The sequence below is a fragment of the Gavia stellata genome, chromosome 3, assembly GCF_030936135.1.
Source record: "Gavia stellata isolate bGavSte3 chromosome 3, bGavSte3.hap2, whole genome shotgun sequence".
NCBI classification, from domain to species: Eukaryota; Metazoa; Chordata; class Aves; order Gaviiformes; family Gaviidae; genus Gavia; species Gavia stellata.
In genome coordinates this window covers 79,853,510-79,871,459 of record NC_082596.1, presented here as the reverse complement: position 1 = coordinate 79,871,459, position 17,950 = coordinate 79,853,510, and the positions used below count along the sequence as shown (strand labels likewise).

Here is a 17,950-nt window from a genome sequence, read left to right as displayed (position 1 = left end):
AAGATCCAAAATGGTGCAGTTCCTCTAAAGTATTTTTAAGGCTTCTCGTTGCAGAGGTTTTCAGATGCTTCTAAGATCATGTGAATTCAGAAGAGTTCAGCTGAATCAGGCAGTGCATTGTTTTACACTCCAGCCTGCAGCAAAATTTGGTTGCTACAAGTTCCAAATTCCTGATCTTCTCTATTTACATGTGAAGTGATTATGCTGTAAGTTACAGAGATGTTTTCTCAGGAAAGCACCGGCTTTGGAGATATGTTATCCAAAGTCATCACTCCTTGGAAAATAAACAGTTTGGTGATTAACTTGCCATTGTGCCCAGTTAACGTGTTGTTATTAAAAATAACCAAAAAACCCTATTGATTTGGGAACTAGCCCTTGGAAGCTAAGAGGCTGTTAGAGGTAGCTAGAGGTGGAGGGGATGGAGAGAAGGACAGGATCGTTACTTCTCCTGTACCTTCTGCCAAAAAGTACCATTAAAAAATTTCCTCTGGTTCTTGCTCCTGCAGATCTTGAGCTCCCTCTAACCACTTGCTTTTGTAATGAAAACTAAATGGGGATATGTTTTATACTGAATTCTTAAAATAAAGAGTCAGCATCACACAGATGTTTAGCTGTACATCCCAGCAGATTGGGGAGTCGTAATGGTGGGAAGGGAAGTAAGAAAATGTAATGGAACCAAGAGGTAAATAATGGGAAATACATTTTTGTACTGGAAATGTCTCATTTACAAAATGTTTCTTTGAAATGTGAAAATGTGAAAAGAATAAGCTGTCAGTAAGTCACACCGGATTATGAAAAATCATGCAATATAGTGTTTACAAATGTGAACATCTGGTTGTGCGTATGATAGAAGGTGCACTTATTGTGACAGTTACTATTTCCACTTCTTCACTGTTTGAAAATCTGATTGCAGTGTCATACGTTTTCATTAATTTTCACACTATATACTGGGACTCCATTACTCTGTTGAACTATATAGAGTGAAAATGACCTACTGAATCAGGAGAGATCTCTGCATTTGCATGTTAATAGACTTCTACAAAAGGCATATCCTGGTTCATTAGCAAATAAAAAGCTATTCATTAAAATGTTTGTATGTCCAAGTACACATAGGATGACAGAAATGGCTTTTTGAACCATACAGAGGAATCAAAGAATCTCTAGAAAAGAAAATTTTTTGCTAATCTAACCTAAACTGATACTTAGATACCCTTTATTTCTGAAATAAGAACAACATTTTACTTATGTCTATTGTCCCTGATTTCAAAGGTGAGTAGGCTAATGATTTCTTAAGTCAGCTCCCATTGTTATATTGTCACTTGTTATAACATCCAGACAGTGGCCAGGGGTACTACCACTAGGCAGATGTTTTGGAAAAACTGTGTTCATGCTGAGGACACCCTTCAGCTAGAACTACAGAAACGTAACTTTAGACAGCACTTCAGCCAGAACTGTGCCACCAGGTAGTGGATAAAGTAAAATGAGTCATTTTTAGTGCCTGCTTTTTCTTTTCTGTTGTGCTCTGTACGGAAATGACCAGTATAAAATACTAGTACAAACTACCAGTATAGAGTACCAACAGTATTGCTGCTGTTTAATAAATGTAAACTCAGCTGAGACTGTGCATGCTTTTGTTTTCATTCCTCAGAGAGACTGATCTATTTGTCCTGTAGAAGCAAAGTGAAGAAGCAAAGCTATGTGTGCATCACAAACAGAAAAAATGTAATCTAACCCTGTTCTGTATGGTAGAAGGAAATATTGCCAAGTGGTTAGCTGCCATCTTGCAGGTGCTATAGTACTTCTTTAAGGAAATTAACTGCTTTAACTATTATTAAAGCAACTAAAAGCCATTCAAACAAACGGAGCACAAGGACGTGACAGATCTAACAGACTGAACTAGAAAATTAGCAGTTGTTTTTGTTAGATTAACAGAAAAATCACCAGTGGTATTGACATTCAGGAGTTTGTAGTTGCTTAAATATTTCTACATCCCACTGAAATGAATGGGTACTACTATAGAATTATATTCCGATTCAACAGCACATTGATCTGTTACCCATTTGCATTGTCATGGCTTTTATTATCACTTTAAAAAGCTAGACATTTATTTCACACTGAGTGAAAGCTTACCATCTAAGAACTCCTCTTGAAACCCTTCAGATTGTAATGCTTTGAATCCCATTGCTATTGATTTCTTCAAGGTCATTTTCTGTGTATTTTCTTGGTACCAAGTTTCAGTCCCATTGACATTAGTGGAAGTTTTGCAGATGATCGTAGTAGTATCTGATGTTGACCTTCTGGATTAAACCCTTAAGATAAACATGGAAGGAAGAAACAGCCTGTTCTGATTGTATTCAGGTGACTGGATGTTTCTAGATGGAAAAGAAAGATGCTGCCTTTCTGACTGCCACAGCTCAGCAGCAGGTGTAGTAGTAGTAGAGGAATGAAGTGGTTGCTTCCTCTCAGGTCAATGGAGGTCAATTTCTCTATGGAGAAATTAAATTTCTCCAAGTTCATTTAAGCAAAGATGCACCCTTGTCTGAATGCTTTTTAGAGAACTTTGTTCCTTGTCTTTTGTCACATTAAAAACCTAGGTGGGCTAAGTTTATTAGGGGTTAGGTGGTTTCTTACTATTAAAAGTAAGCTGTTAAGTTGAAAACATTTTTTATTTCTGTCTTTTGTTGCTCCTTTATGAGCTCTAAATATTAGATTGCATACTAAAAGAATGTTTTCTTTGTTTCCTGTGTCTGAATTAAGAGGAATTCCAGGTTCCACGATTTACTGGTCTCTTATTCCTATGACAAGATTTATGCTTCTAGAAATGCCATTTGCCATGGGAGAATAGGGAGAATTGTGTTGATAACTTTGGCAGGGTTTGAACTAAAGCAAGTTCCTGGCCAATACAACCAGCTCACACAATCTTCAGCACAGGATATGAAACTGCCAGAGTGTCTTCATGACCTTCTACAATGCTCTATTGTGCTCAGAGCTTTCCCAGGGGTGGCCCACTAAAATGGGCAAGAACTTCACCATGGTCTGTTCTGCTGTGGGCAGAACCGTGAACAGCCGCAGAAGTGAAAAAATGCTGATTTTAGTCTGCATTTACTTTGGAGAGCTTCACATAACAGTAGGGTGTGACTGCAGAATGGAAACCATGCAGAATGCATGGTGTAAAATTGGGTTGAGAAGACTCCTCACAATAGTGCTGTGGCTGTGGAAGGTGATGTAGCATTTATGCACGTGCAGACACATGCATGCACATTTGACTGTGTCTGCAGTGTAGTTTGGGGTAATAAGAAACAATACTGCAATTGTTCAAAGTGGTAGAAGAGTGAAAGGTGCACATCTACTGAGTAGTTAATGGCTTGAGACATCGGAAACCAAGATTCAGGTATGAACTCTTAACAGGAGAGGTTGCAAAACTCTGGGCCACCTGTGTGTCTCTGAGACAAACACAGATTCACCTGGGCAAGGGTGAGATTTTTGCCTTCTCATTAGCTTCTACCTTCTGTGTCTCCTTCATTGCTGACATTGTGTATTCCTACTACTGTGTCATGCTGTTTTTCCAGTTCCATCTTTCCTCTGCTGGGAGATGGAGGAGCTACAGCAGTGCTGCAGCTAGCTAATGTGTCTCTCTAGCCAAGACGCTGCAGTGCAGGCCCATGGTCATGATAGTCACAGTATGGAAGTGCGTTACTGTCATGGGAACATGCATGGGGATGCACTTCAGCACTTGACTAATACGTGGAAGACCTGGTCCTCTCTCCCCATTGCACCATGGTATTTGCTGGCCATTTTGCAAATGCTTGAAGTCTACCCTACTTCGTTCCTTTATTTTAGCGTTACCTTTGAGTTGTGTCACCATTTAAGCACTGCTGGCTTTATGTCAGTTTTCATAGTTCTCACTTTTCCACAGTTAAGTGGCTACAGATAACAAGTGGGTTAATGCTGCAGGCACTGCCTGTGAGAAGTTTGATGTTCACTAAGAGCTAACGCAGATACTGCAATAACAGGGTTGAACCCTAATAAACGAACCAGCAGTTGGAGATTTATGGACTAGTTCTAAATCCTCTGAGTCTATAGAAAAGGTGAAATACTTAAATCTTCATTTTGTGATCAGAAGAAGGCATGAAAGAGAAATTTACTCTCTGATAGCGATGTCATGTACAACAATATAGATAAGAGATGGTAGATCTCTTAAATAATTTTCTTTTATGGCTAACACATGCACTAAAAACAAAGATGAATGAGAGGCTGGTGAGATTAATCAGGCCATATGCTGCAATACATTGACAGTGAATGTAAGAACAATGAATGTCAATCAGTTGCTATTAAATATAATGGCCAGTGATTTACCACCTTATTAAAAGATCAGGACACCCAATTTGCTTGTATGTGAATAGCAAAACAAATAGTCTTTAAAATTTCCTGATAGGGCATTGAGTTCTTCCTTCAAACACATTAATTTTGCCTGCATAGGAAGAGGAGCAATTTAGCAGAGTGGAAGCTATCTCATGGGGTATATCAGGTCACAGACTAATACATGGGGACAAGAAAATTGTTTTCAAAAAGTAGCGTCTGTAGGTATGTGTATGAATTTGTGTGTGTGTCTATACGTACTGCATTTCATCAAGATCTGTCATCAGGGGGAAGTATTGCTTTTTACTTGTTTCAGTATTTGCCACAGCACCTGGATTTCTTTGAGGTTGTTCCCTGCTTACTGTACACGATACTCAGAGGTTCAACAGTGCCATCCTGTGGGTGATCTTAAAGGTTTGAAAGCTATGGCAGATAAATAGATGACCTCAACAGGATAAATGATCATAGAATATCAGATACTGTATGTCCCCATGCAATCAGCTAGAGTATTTCCCTCTGGTAGTCAGTCAGACTAATTATTACTTTTCTGTCCAGAAAATTAATAACCTAAATGTATTATAACCTATGGGAAAGTATTTCAGGCAAGCTGCTGTGCTTGTTAGTTTTACTCTATTGCTGAGAAATGCGTTTTTAATCATCTCAGTGTGTTTTTAATCATCTTGGAATTTATTTTCACAGACAATGCCAAAATCAAAGGCAAGTAGGTAAATTCAAATAAGCAGCCCTATAAAGAAGCATCTAAACATCTTTAAAGAGGCATTAGACTGAAACTAGGACTAGTTAGCTTTCATGTTTCATAACCAGAAAATACGAATTCCCAAGCAACCTTGAAGATTAAGCTGGATGGTTTGAACAACTGGCCAAAATGCTTTTAATTCCAGAAAGATAAGGGCAGGATTAAAGTCTGAAGTTTTGTTGACTGAAGAAGAAATTATGCTACGAATATTTGGAGAATTTTCTGCTCATGGAGTGAATATCATGCCAGGACAAGGTAGAAAACAGCAAAACTTCCTCTAATTAGGGAACAGTTGGGGGATCAATGGGTTACTGCAGATCATACTATTTCATATATGTTTTTCATTTTGCTCGCCTAAACAACTGGACTTGAGTGAATGATAAGTTTATTTGGAAATGAGCAAGGAAATAAAGGGCAAGCTGCTCAGTACGAGGTTCTGCTCATTTTTCAAGTCCCTGCTGTTGCAGGGTGCTGGAGGGATGAGGTGTGTGCTGTCTGCATGCTGCCTTTGCCTGGAGGTTCAGGGAGTTGGGCACAGCTCCAGGTTCTGCATAGGTGCCTCTTCGGTTTGTAGCCTGTCTCAGGAATGTCTCCTTTGCTTTCCACAGCTAGAGGCCAACTGTGAGTCGCAGTACATGCCACTGGATGATTTGATTAAAGGAAGGAAACACCAAATTACAAACTCCACTGTTACTCTTTGGTAGTTAAAAATTATGACATGATTTGTGGTTCCTAAGTCTTTGAAAAACACGTCATGCTATTATTTATATATTTCATATGTCTGTTTGCCAGGCTCACTTAAACAGCAAAAGGTGATCGCCAGTGATAAGACATATTGTTAATTCCCACGAGTATGAAAAGGTATATATGAATCATCCCCATTTAGAAGACTAGTTTAATGTAGTTTTAAAGTATTTAACATTTTTTTAACTATTTTGACAAAAAATCTTTTACCCTAACAAAGCCTTGCATCTGTGTAGTTCTGCCCTTTTTAAAGTAGGCTAACCTGTTTTAAATGTTGGCATATTGGGAATCTTGAGACTGTGCTTGTACCCTGTTCTACAGTACCTAGATTAATTTTGGATGAATCAGATATATTGGGAAAATAATCTCTTACGATATTTAATTGACGGCAGAAAGGGTAATGACATATCTCTTGTGCAGAGGTTAAACTTTGATGTCTTTGTAGTCCTGATCAGTTTAAGGATAACTTGAGCCCTGGAGCATCAGCATTCATATAACTTCTACACATTTCTGATCTAACTGATGTGAATGGGTTTGCGTCATATAAATGTCTAATTCTGGTTTTGAATCTCACTAAACTCTTGATCTTAATTTTGCCTTGTTTTCAGGAGGTTCTGCATTTAATTCTATGGTATTTTAAAGGTATCTGCTATTACTAGTTTTAAATGTATGTCTTCTACTTTCTTCAAGTGTCACTTTCTACTGTTCTCATTTATCTTTATAAGTATTCTTCACTCTTTTGTATACTGTATGCAAATAGTTCTTAGCTCTTTCCTCATATAGAAGGTTCTCCATACTCTCTCAGCTATTTTTCCATCTTTATTTCTGCTCTCATTCTTTTCTTATGTTGTTTTGATTTTTCTGATCACCAGTGAACATGGAGCAGTAGCTTTCTACATCGGCTGGCTGCAGTAAGACCTATTTCCCATTTCAGGAGTTTTTATAGTTCATGCGGAAAGGAATGATGCATATGTGTGGTTCTATTTCCTGGTTAGTCAACTCTAAACGTAGGCTTCTGTTTTGGATTGCACTGTGAGCAATGCTTATAGTCCTTCCTCCAGATTGGATCCACCGTTCAACCTGCCACTGGAAACCAGCATCAGATTCAGATCCATCCCATCAGGTAACGGTGCAGCAGGCAATTCAGACGCTGCAAACAGGAGAGAGGCTGCAGGCGTTCATCCTCCGCGCAGCTGTGGGAACATGCTGCACTCTTTCCTGCATTTGGGACCACTCTTAAACAGCTGTAAATCTGTGTAAACTGTGTATGTATATAGCCACAGCCTCCGCATGTGTGTGTGCACATACACCACGTATATAGATAGATATAGTTAATAACTATAGAATTCCCTGTTAACTTAGAAAACTAATTTATTCAGTTTGTCTATTTTAAATGGAGTTGGATAAATACTCATCTGCCCTATGTATATTCTGTGGCCTGTAGGAGATTTCACAGTAATTCTGATATGACTGTGTTTGTCTTTACAGTACGTCTGTCAGACTTCAGTTCAACCAATCCCTCTAAGGTGAAGGCATAAGATTTTAGTGTTATTAATGCCTCATTTCATCTAGTTAATGATCTTTTCAAGTATTCCATCTTCATTGTGATTTACTTGCAATGTCAGATAAAGATCTTATTTAAGCTAAGTATTATGAAATAATAGAAATCTTTATTTTATATGAATACAATCAGGATAAATGAATCCAGTAGAGAGTCTGAAGTTAAACAGGTGCAGCTCTTAGCAGCATCGCTCATGTAAAATCAGGGTAAGTTCTTTAAACGCTCAGATCTTAACAGATGTGTTCTTTTTCTCCATACGTTATAATAAAATAAGGATTTGCTCTGAAAGTATTGACACACACTCTAAGCAGTCTTGGCAAACATGCCGTTATGTTCCTTATGCAATATCGGCTGCGGCTATTACTTAAATTTAAATAAATGTGTGCATTAAATAGCTGTAAAGCACATATATGTAAAAACAAAATCAGTTTTTGTCAGAAAGTAATATTTTTTCTGCTTTCTTGTTTACTGACGCCTAGACAAAGGAATGCTGCATCTTCAAAACAACATCTGTCAAACCGATTTTCATCAGATTAAGTATATCCTCAAAGCAACCATCACAGCTTACAAAATACTGGAAATGTAGGTTGTGCTTTGCATAAAACACCAATAGCATTTAAAGCACTTGAAAATGTTTTACAAATGTAGGGATGATAGCCTGTGCATATTCTCCATTTTTGTTTCTATTTTCGGTAGGTTCTTGGGAAAGATAATGAGTGATGTTGCAACACTGCAATCCCAGTAGATGTCCCAGAGTGCAATTATGGAGTTATGGTCCTGGCAGCTAATCTGAGTCTGCAAAAGCCAATGGTTTGAGAGTCTGGCAGTAGAGATTGAGTTTATTGTGAAGAAGTTCATCTGTAGAAAGATTTCTTTCATTAAGAATGAAATTAAAGCATGAATCAGTGACTGATTATCCAGGCCTTTCTCTGATCCGTTGAATTCTTCATTAGTGTAGATGTGTGATTATATATGCTCTGGCCTGATTCTGGTTCTATAGATCATCAAAGACAACTGAGAATATTAAATTTTTAAAGATCTTTTCCATAGGAGTGAAGCATTTTTCCTTTGTAATCAGTTAAGTAGAGAGGTTAAGCATCATTACACTGTGCGCCCGCAGCTGAGTGTGGGAACTCAGGTCAGACAGAAGTGAATGCCGGAATTTCTGTAAAAGATCTTTGTGGATGGAAGGTAGAGGCATTCGAGCTGGAAGCCACATTAGTGTTGCCATTAGTTTACAGAATCACAGAATCACTAAGGTTGGAAAAGACCTGTAAGATCATCAAGTTCAGCCATCAACTAACACCACCATGCCCACTAAACCATGTCCCACAATGCCTCATCCACATGTTCCTTAGTTCTTCTGTTTAGAAGTTGGAAATGTAGCACAACACAGGAAGAATCCAATCAAAAAGCCGAGGAGAGGACAAACAAGGGTGAAAGTCGAGGACAAATCTGTTCCAGCTACATCTGGATGTAGATACATTTTTACAACTCTGGTTTCCCATTAGGTTGTTCCCTATGTGTCAGTGAAATGCCCTGTGGTATCCTAAAATGTTCCACATTAACCTTAGGTGAGTTAGTATGAGGAGTTTTGGTGCCTACCACACACCCATGGGATAGTCCTAATTAGTGTCCAGTTCCTAAGACACTGCAACTGAAGACAGTCCCAGAACCAACTGCATACAGACAAGGCTAAATATGTTATTTCATTATAGAGTTCAAGGTAAAGGCTTTATAGCTGAAGGATATAATTTTTACCAGGAAAATTATATTCCTGATTTTTGTCTTCTTCATAAAGATATGCTAGCTAATTCTGTGGTGCTACCTGAAACATAAACCTCAGACTGGATTTTTTGCTTAACTGATTCTGAAAATAACCCTTATAGTATCTTCAGCCTAGTTCCTTAGACAAAAGAACATACAACTAAGTAAAAATAAGTATGAAAATGTACTAAATATTCTAACTTTATCTAGCTTTATTGTGTATCCAGGGAACTTGGCACTTGCAAGCTCGGGTCCTATGAATATTAATAGCATGATATTTTGAACAGGAGACCAGGGTTTCTGAGAAGACTTTTATGATTTGCAGTGGGAAAAGCTGTGTTTGAAACAGCCATTGTGCTAGAGATTCTTTCTGGTTGTCATTTTTGGCCAAAACCATGGAGCATTTAACTTGTTTTTAAAGGAAGAAGTATGGAACAGACAGCAGATAATACAGCCTGGTGGTAGGCAGACAAGCCGTAGCACGTTCAGCGAATACAGGCTCTTTTCGGGAAATGTTGATTTGAATTACTTCATGCATCATCCAAGCATAGCGAACACTGAAAGGTCATAGCAAGAATATAAGGAAAAAATCCATCTCGTCTGAATTTTTCACTATCCAGTATTGTTAATAATACAATGTCAAACAAATAACTGTTTCTCTGAGTGTGACTAAAGCCAGATTCTGCGTATAGTTTAAGAATAACTTGCCACACATTTTTTTTTCCATTTACTGTTCATTTACTTTATAATGTCATGGTGTTAGTTTTTGAATGGTACTTTGAGCCACTGCAGTACATCTGTGTTTTCTCAGTCAATTATTTCTTTGAGTTTGTTACTCAGCATCCAGGAAATCTCATGCAGACTGTAACATACTTAGTACAATTAGGATAAAATGAAAGTGTTTTGCTGTTGATCTTTGCTTGTTATTAGTTTATACTAAGAGAAAATTAGCTTGAAGAAGTCTAATACAGTATCAAAATTTGCTTTCTCATTGCAGGAAATATCACTGGTACTCTGAAATGGAGGTATTCTAGAGCAGAACTTCCTTTCTCCTTTTTTCTAATCCTGTCTTTCTGACTTTTAAAAAAATTCTCAAAGGAATGACGGGTCTTGTTAAATAACTAGGGTGTTCAGAGACTGTGTTGCAATACTGTGACTTAACCAGTGCTCAGGCAATATTTATTAGACCATTACATCAAGGTCTAATACTGTGCTGCTTGTTACCTTAACTTCACAGAACATCATATTAATAAATCTTTACAAGCTGTGTAGTTGTAAAGTGCGTCATAATAATCAGTATCATTCCTCTAATAAATCATTTGATTTGTGTTTGCTTTGTGTTGTTCTAACCCCGTCAGCCATAAAATCACAGGGTAGGGACCCTTCTCATGGTCCAATTCATGAACCACCTGCTCTCGAGTCCTCGGTTATGGACATGCTCAGAGGGAGGCACAACTTCACCTCCGCACCCCCCTTCCCTTGGCAATGCCTCAGGTTACATGGTTTTCTTGCAGAAGTATTACCTCTATTGTGGAGATTTTCTGGAGCTCCTGGTCTCGATCCTTCTGCAGACTCTGGGCAGATGTAGGGTTTTACTTGCCCAGGAGACCACTGAAGTTGCTAGTATTTACAATTTAGACACTGTGGCGATGCCCACCATCAGGGGTGAACTGTTCGACATGACTGCACTTCGGTCTCCATGTAGAGGTGGTCGGTTCCCTAGATTGGTGGCCCAGGGAAACTGATCGCTCGTGCTGACCAAGCTTCAGAGTCGAATTCTACCTGTGGAGAGTCTGTTCCTATTGGCATGGGTGGAGGTCTGCAAATGAAAAAGCAGGGCAGACTTTGCTTTATGTTTTTTAACGCTTGTTTTATTACAGACATGATTTTCCTTCTGTGTAACAGAGCAGATAAATACCTGCTTGAAAATCTATGATTTAAAGTAGTGGGTGTTGTTTTTTCTGAGACTCGGAATCTTAATCCGGTTGATTGACAGATATAAATTTGAATTTTATTTTATTCTCCATCACAGCAGTAAGTTTAGTCCAACTACAGTTTTCATTGTTGTAATACAAATATACTAAGCCTAAAGTACTGCTAGCAGCCTGTATATAAAATTTGAGGATTAAGAAACCAATGCAAACAAACAAAGGCTCTCAGCTTTAAGTAAGGAACAGAGTGTTGTTGGACTAGCCTTTTACTGCTGTCACAATTAATGTGAAGTAATAGCAGCCAAAACCTACATGTCTGTTCTTGGCTGCAATAAGTACTAATAAGGCAATAGTCATTTGAAGAGAAAATATGTCTTCTCTATTTGAAACATTCATTAATTGCCAAAAATGCCACTCTTTTTTTTGCATTGCATGTGTGATGTACTTTTTATTTTTACCTTCTAAATAATTGGTACAAATAATTCCTTTTTTTTTTTTCAGCCCACCTAAACCAACGGTGTTCATCTCTGGTGTCATTGCTAGGGTAAGATTACTATTAAATTTCTTTCAGTCATGGAAAAATGATTGTAAGCTTTTCAGAATTATCACTGATCAGACCAAAATTAATCTTTTTCATTCCCCTTCGTTTGTTATGAGAAGAGGCTTTATATTTTGTATATTTGTGTAAGTCCCTTTGAGGATTCTTTTTGGTTTTGTGTGAAATTGAAATGATTTATTGAAATTACTTCCACCATTTTAGTTTGAATTTTAGCACTTTAAGTTTATTGGATCTTCTTTTCATATCTAAACTAGATATTACCGCATTCATTTTATTTGAAAGTGGTTGCATGTAAGTCTGCCGCTATAGCTTGATCTATGATGAGGAGCGACACTCCTGTCTGTAAGGATGCATGTTTGAAGACACGTCTTTCAGCTGGGATTCAAGGTGCTATTCCCTGGATTTTAACAACAGGCAGGACCTGGAAATCCATAAGCTAAATCATTAGCATTAACTAGCCATTAATTGTATGATCTGTAATTCATGCCTTGTGCGTTGTGACAGGGCTTTTATCGTGGCTATACATGATGGGTACCTTTATCATGATGGCCTTACATCACTGGGGTGTGTAAGGGGGTGGTTTACCTGTAAGGTCACGTAGGTGGAAAGAGCGAGCTGATGAGGTTTTCCCCAGCCCATAGGGTAGCAGGCAGGCACTGCTGTGCTTCCTGGACCTCCATCTGCACCAAGGTGGATACCTACTTAGTCATTTAGATGCCTAATTACTTCTAATTATTGCCTTAATTTTTTTGAGTGATACAGGAAATCTCAGACATAAAAAAAAACAGGGCCCCAGTTTAGTAGGCATGCAAAAGATTCAAAATGGAAAGAGACTATTCTCTTGATTTTGTAACTTAGCTCTTCCTTAGCCAATCAATTACTTGATAGGGTACTATGCTTATCCTCAGTAAGCTGTCAGCCACAGGTTTATTTATTAACCTATGAAGAGCAAAATTGTGCTGTCATTTTCTGAGACTTTATAGCTCCCAAACATGTATCAAAATTTCTTCTCTATATAATAAATAAAATGTAGCAATGATTTTTTGAACCCAGAGTGATTTTTCAATTGTATTTTCAAGTTTCCTGAATAGTTCTCATCAGTGTCAAGTGGAGGTTTATATACTGTGACCTGTCCTGTTTAATGTCTTTATCAGACAGAAGGCTCCTCATCAGGTTTGTGGATGGCACATTGAGAGGAACAGTTAATAAGTTTGAGGGCAGGGCTGCTACTTGGAGGGACCTGGTGAGGCTGGAAGAACAGCAGGCAGCAGCTGGACACAAGCCAGCCACATGCAGGACAGCAAGAAGGCCAACAGCATCCTGGGCTGCATTAACAGGAAAGTAGCTGGTAGATCGAAGGAAGGCATTATCCCCCTCTGCTCAGCACACTTTAGACCACATATGGAATAGTTCATCCAGTTTTGGATGCCCCAGTGTATGGAAGGTGTTGATAAACCAGAGCAAGTTCACTGGAAGGGCCGCCAAGGTGGTCAGGAGCTGGAGCATGGCCTGGGAGGAGAGGCTTGAGGGAACAGGCCTTGTTTAGCATGGAGGAGAGGTGGTTTCAGGAGGACCTAGCAGCAGCCTTCCACATGTACAAGGAAGTTATCAAGAAGGTGGAGCCAGGCTGTTCAGAGTGGTGTGTGACAGGCAGACAAGAGACAACAGACACAAATTGAAATGGAAGGGCCTGACTAGACATAAAAAAATTAACTTTTTCACTGTGAGGACATTCAGGCAGTGGAGCGGGTTGCCTGGAGGGGCTATTCAGTCTCTGTCCTTAGAGGTTTGCAAGATCAGACGGGATAAAAACCTTGTGTAAGTTGGTCTGATCTCATAGCTAGCTCTGCTTTGAGCAGGAGGTTGGGCTAGAGACATCCTGATGTCCCTTCCAACCTGAATTATTCTACGATACTTTTGTTTGAAGCATTTAGCATTTCCTGCTAACACTTACAGACTGACTCTAGTCATCTGCTTAACTGTTACAGTACCCACAAGTCATAGAAGAGCTGCGTTCACATCACCCATTTGAGTCAACAAGGTGTGAGGGGTCAGAGAGGTATGGAAAAGGCAAACAGCAGCATCAGGGGAAAGAAGGTAGAAAATGTCAAGTCTGAGAAGAGATCTTTGAAAACTGGAAGAAACTTGGAGTAGAGAAAAAAGTGAAAAAATGTAGAAAACTAACCTAGTGGTCAAAATTAAAAAGAAGTTATGTCAGAACAGAAAGGAAGAATTTGGAGTAGATTGAAATGGGGTCACATGTGAATCAGGCCATCTGAGACATCAGCTTTGTACAAAACACCTCTGTGTAAGGTTGTCACCCTGTGAGCCGATGGAATACAGGGAGTTTCTGGCTTATGATCTGTTTGTCCCAGTTTCTAAAGAGGAAAGTAGGGGTGCTATTCTCCTCCCCCTGTCACTGAGCACTGGTAGTAGTAGTTTACAGTGCTTTTTGAAAACCTCATGGTCCTGACCCTAGAAATGACAGTTGTAAATAGGTAGCGTAAGTTCACCTGAACTGAGCCTGCCCAACAGCAGCATGTGAGAACTAACACTAGCAGACCTTGTAAAAAGAGCATGTTACACTTAAAAGCCAGCCACCCCTAAGTTTTGAGTCAAAAGTAGTTTTAGATCTTGCCTTTCTTCCCACAGAACTGGCATTCCTGCAGTAGGTTTCCTTGTGCAGGTAGTTTTTCATGCTGCCTTACCTTGTTTGTGAAATAGTCTCCTCTTTCTGGTTGCTCTATGAAAACCAAATAGGTCAAGGAGATCTGACCATACAGAACCAGTGAAAGTGGCGTAGCATGAGGAGCCATTAAGCACTGAAGATAGGAAAGGGTTTTTTTCCCTTGGGTCCCTTTAGGATACTGCGTTCTTGGATGGTGTGTGTAATTGGAAGAAGTGAAACTTGCGTAAGTGAAATTTTGAAATTGATTGAAAAAATGGCAGGATAGGATGTGTACAGGGGGACTTTAGAGTAACATGCAACACTGTTTTCCATCTGCACTTCACATTTTTAAAAACTTACATCCACTTGAACTGGAAAGTACGCTTTTAAGATTTCTTAAATTTTTCCTGGTGTTTTCTTGGAACAGGGTGATAAGGACTTCCCTCCAGCTGCGGCTCAGGTGGCTCATCAGAAACCACATCCTTCTGTGGAAAAGCTTCCTCACCCGCAACATGTCAAACAGCACATCCACCAACCTCGCAAGTGAGCTCTCCATCAAAATCTCAGCCAAACTGCCGTCAGTGAATAAGTTTTCGAGAAACGATGAAAACCCTTTAGAATTCACACTGTCAAATCAGTAAAATTGACCTCCAAAATAATATGCTGTTTCTTTTACTTTAATTCTCAAGGGTTAATAAGAATGAAGACATTGTTCAGCTGTTACCCCAGATAGAAAATTCTCTATTAAGTATTTGCCGATCAAGGGTGTTTTTTGATAAGATTTTCTTATTGCCAAGATAAAACTTTAGTATTAATAATATGATTAATGAGCTTAAAACTTGTACTTTTAGTTGTGGTATTGCAATAGCAGATAGTTAAGATAGTTTTTATGCTAAGCCGGTAAGGAAGAATAGCCCTTTTGTACTGGTACCTTTACTATCTGGAGGGAGTTTGTTGTGTGTGTTGAGACAGGAATCAGTGGTTGTCTTGATTATGTAGAACCCTTGCAGTCTGCAGTATCCGATGGTGTTACACCCCAGTAGCTGTGCCCTCTGATTTCAACTAGTGAGATGATAAAAGGGCCCAAAAACATTCCCAAGTGGGCAGAAATCCAGCTGAATCTTCTTTACACCCCTTTGCACTTGCACAGTCGTGCTAAGGTTCTTCCATTTGGAGGTCTGTGGGTATGGAGAGGGGAGAGAAATCAGTTACAAGAGCACTGCTGCTGTAAACAACTGATTTGTGATCTCATGGGTCTCACTGGGCCCTGTATTTTTGAGGTGATGATTTCTCAATTCCAATAGCAAGCTGAAGGAGCTCAGGACTCTCCAGAATTGAACTTAAAATAAACTGGCGAAAAAGCTGTTTCCTTTTTTTCGCTTACAGTTTGACGTCACTGTTTGAAATTGAGAGATACCATTAGTAAATGTGTTTAACTTTATGACCCAACTGCTGTTGCGCATCATATTTTTTCCTAATCTTCTTATTGTGAATAAGGACAGTAGTGATATGAGGGAATAAAAAAGTTACTTTTCAAATAGGGCAATCAGATTAGTTTTGGCCACATAATTAAATCTTTTGATTGCACTGTTCAAAATCACTTAGCTTTATCATTTTGTGTCTGCAACTCATCTCTGTAAAACCCAGGAAAATAATTTTTCAAATATTCCACCTACATTTTAAAAGCGTATTTCTGGTTTTAACTGACTATAAATACAGTACAGCCTTTAGTACCCTGTAGGTTTATAAAACTTCTAATAACATCAAAAAAGTGGGTACTGGAGTTAGTGCTGCAAACATTCACCTGGCAAATCAGTGAAAGTTTGGAGTCACCTGGGGCTTTACTAGTTCATTTATGTTTAAAATCAAATAGTATAGAAAACCAGTGAGGTGAGGTTTGAAAAATACTATTTTTTTAAAATTCTGCAGATTAAATAATTATTCCCGGAGTAGCTGATTTAAAACAACAACAACAAAATCATGTGAAATATGGCCCATTTCACAAGTGGAATAACTCACTTCATGTGGGTGAGAGGGACCTGGCATTTCCATCTCTTCATAGACTTGAAATGGAAATGATGTTTTGCAAAGGATATGCACGGATATATTTATTCTGCACCCAAGGAGGGATGTACAATCTGTATATGCAGTCCTTATTTTCAATTTAATTAGATAACCGTACTTGCCTTAAGGAACAAGCATTGTTTGTAAGCATTACTCTGTATTAGAATATGCATAATTTTAAAAATATGCTTTCTGTTTCTGATGTCGGTACGTCTGAGGCCTTGTTCGTAGCCACTTGTGAGTGTACAAGTGATTCACACATGAGTAACTCATTCATGAGGGTAGCATTGTTGAGCCTTGTGGAATATCTGCACAAGATAATTTGCTGGCAGGAACGTTTGCAGATTCAGGACAGAAAGTGGTGGCGTCTCGGTGGTGGTGCAGCCAGGAGCTGTCAGGGTGCTGCGTCAGTGATGAAGCAGATCATCGCAGGCGCTTGGTACTGGTAGCTGTGGGCTTGAGAGTGAGCTGGGTAGTGTTGTGCCTACATCTGAAGTTGTGTCTAGACTCCAGCTGTTGTCAATGGTGATGTAGTCAAGACAGTTGGTAGAGTTTAGGTATGGCATCTTTGACCAAATGGAAGTGTCTTTCAAGATGAGCTGGATCACTCTCTACTCCATTGACTGCAGTGGAAAACTAAACGTACCTCAGTGTAGAAGCATATGATCAGGTGGGGCTGAGCACCTCTACTCTGTGTCTAGTAATAGCTGGTAGAAACACGTATTTCTATCTTCTGAGAGCAACACCGCGTTTCCATTCTAATACTAAAACTTAGGAACATGGATGCTTTTGAAGTACGAACTACTGCTCCTGGTTGTTAATGCAATATATACAGCATATATAGACAATACCTGAATTTTGTCTTTGATTACTTAGATGGATATGTAAGTTTGTACAATGGAGTACAACTCTCGAGATAGCTTTAGTGGCTTTTAGAGTGCAGGAATTCCTATATGGCTAGAAAATGTCTCTGTATGAAAGCGTATTATATATTGTTGGGAGGTATCCATGTTTATACACAGGTGTCCTTACCAAAGCATTACCTTGCCCAAAATATAGAATCCTAACTGGTGATCTGAATTGCCTGCTGATGGTTATTGATACTTTCAAAATGTGTTACAATAACATACAAGCACAGGACGTGTTCGGATGTTACCTTGCAATGATTGCAAAAGAAATTTTCTGTAATTGTCACTGTGGCAATAATGCAACAATAAAGCATGAAGTTGTATATTGGGCTCTTCTTTCTGTAAGTACAATGTAAATCAGCAGGGTGTGGTTTTGTGGGGTTTATGGGATTTTATTACAGCATGCTGCATGACTAATATACATTTTATAGATAGTGAAATTTATTAGGAAGTTTTATGACACAGTGGATGAGCTGTTTTGGATAGTCCAGTCTCATTTAAAATAAAAACTAGATGCTACCAGCTAGAATGGGAGTTGCTGTTTTCCACTATGAAATTTGAGATCCTCACTTGGTCTTTGCAAAGCTAGAGAATCTAAGCCTGGTACTAAATGAGTATGGTAAAGGAAATGA

At 38.8% G+C, this 17,950-nt stretch overlaps 1 protein-coding gene across 1 annotated transcript in view; it reads left to right on the top strand.

Annotated features, from left to right (window-relative positions):
- Nucleotides 1–17,635, top strand: part of DAP (death associated protein) — a 55,857-nt gene extending 38,222 nt beyond the window's left edge. The window contains exons 3-4 of the mRNA XM_059815322.1: nt 11,621–11,663; nt 14,774–17,635. Coding sequence (XP_059671305.1) covers nt 11,621–11,663; nt 14,774–14,893 — 163 coding nt within the window. The 3' untranslated portion in view covers nt 14,894–17,635. The remainder of the gene's footprint in view (nt 1–11,620; nt 11,664–14,773) is intronic.
- Nucleotides 17,636–17,950: the final 315 nt, after the last annotated feature.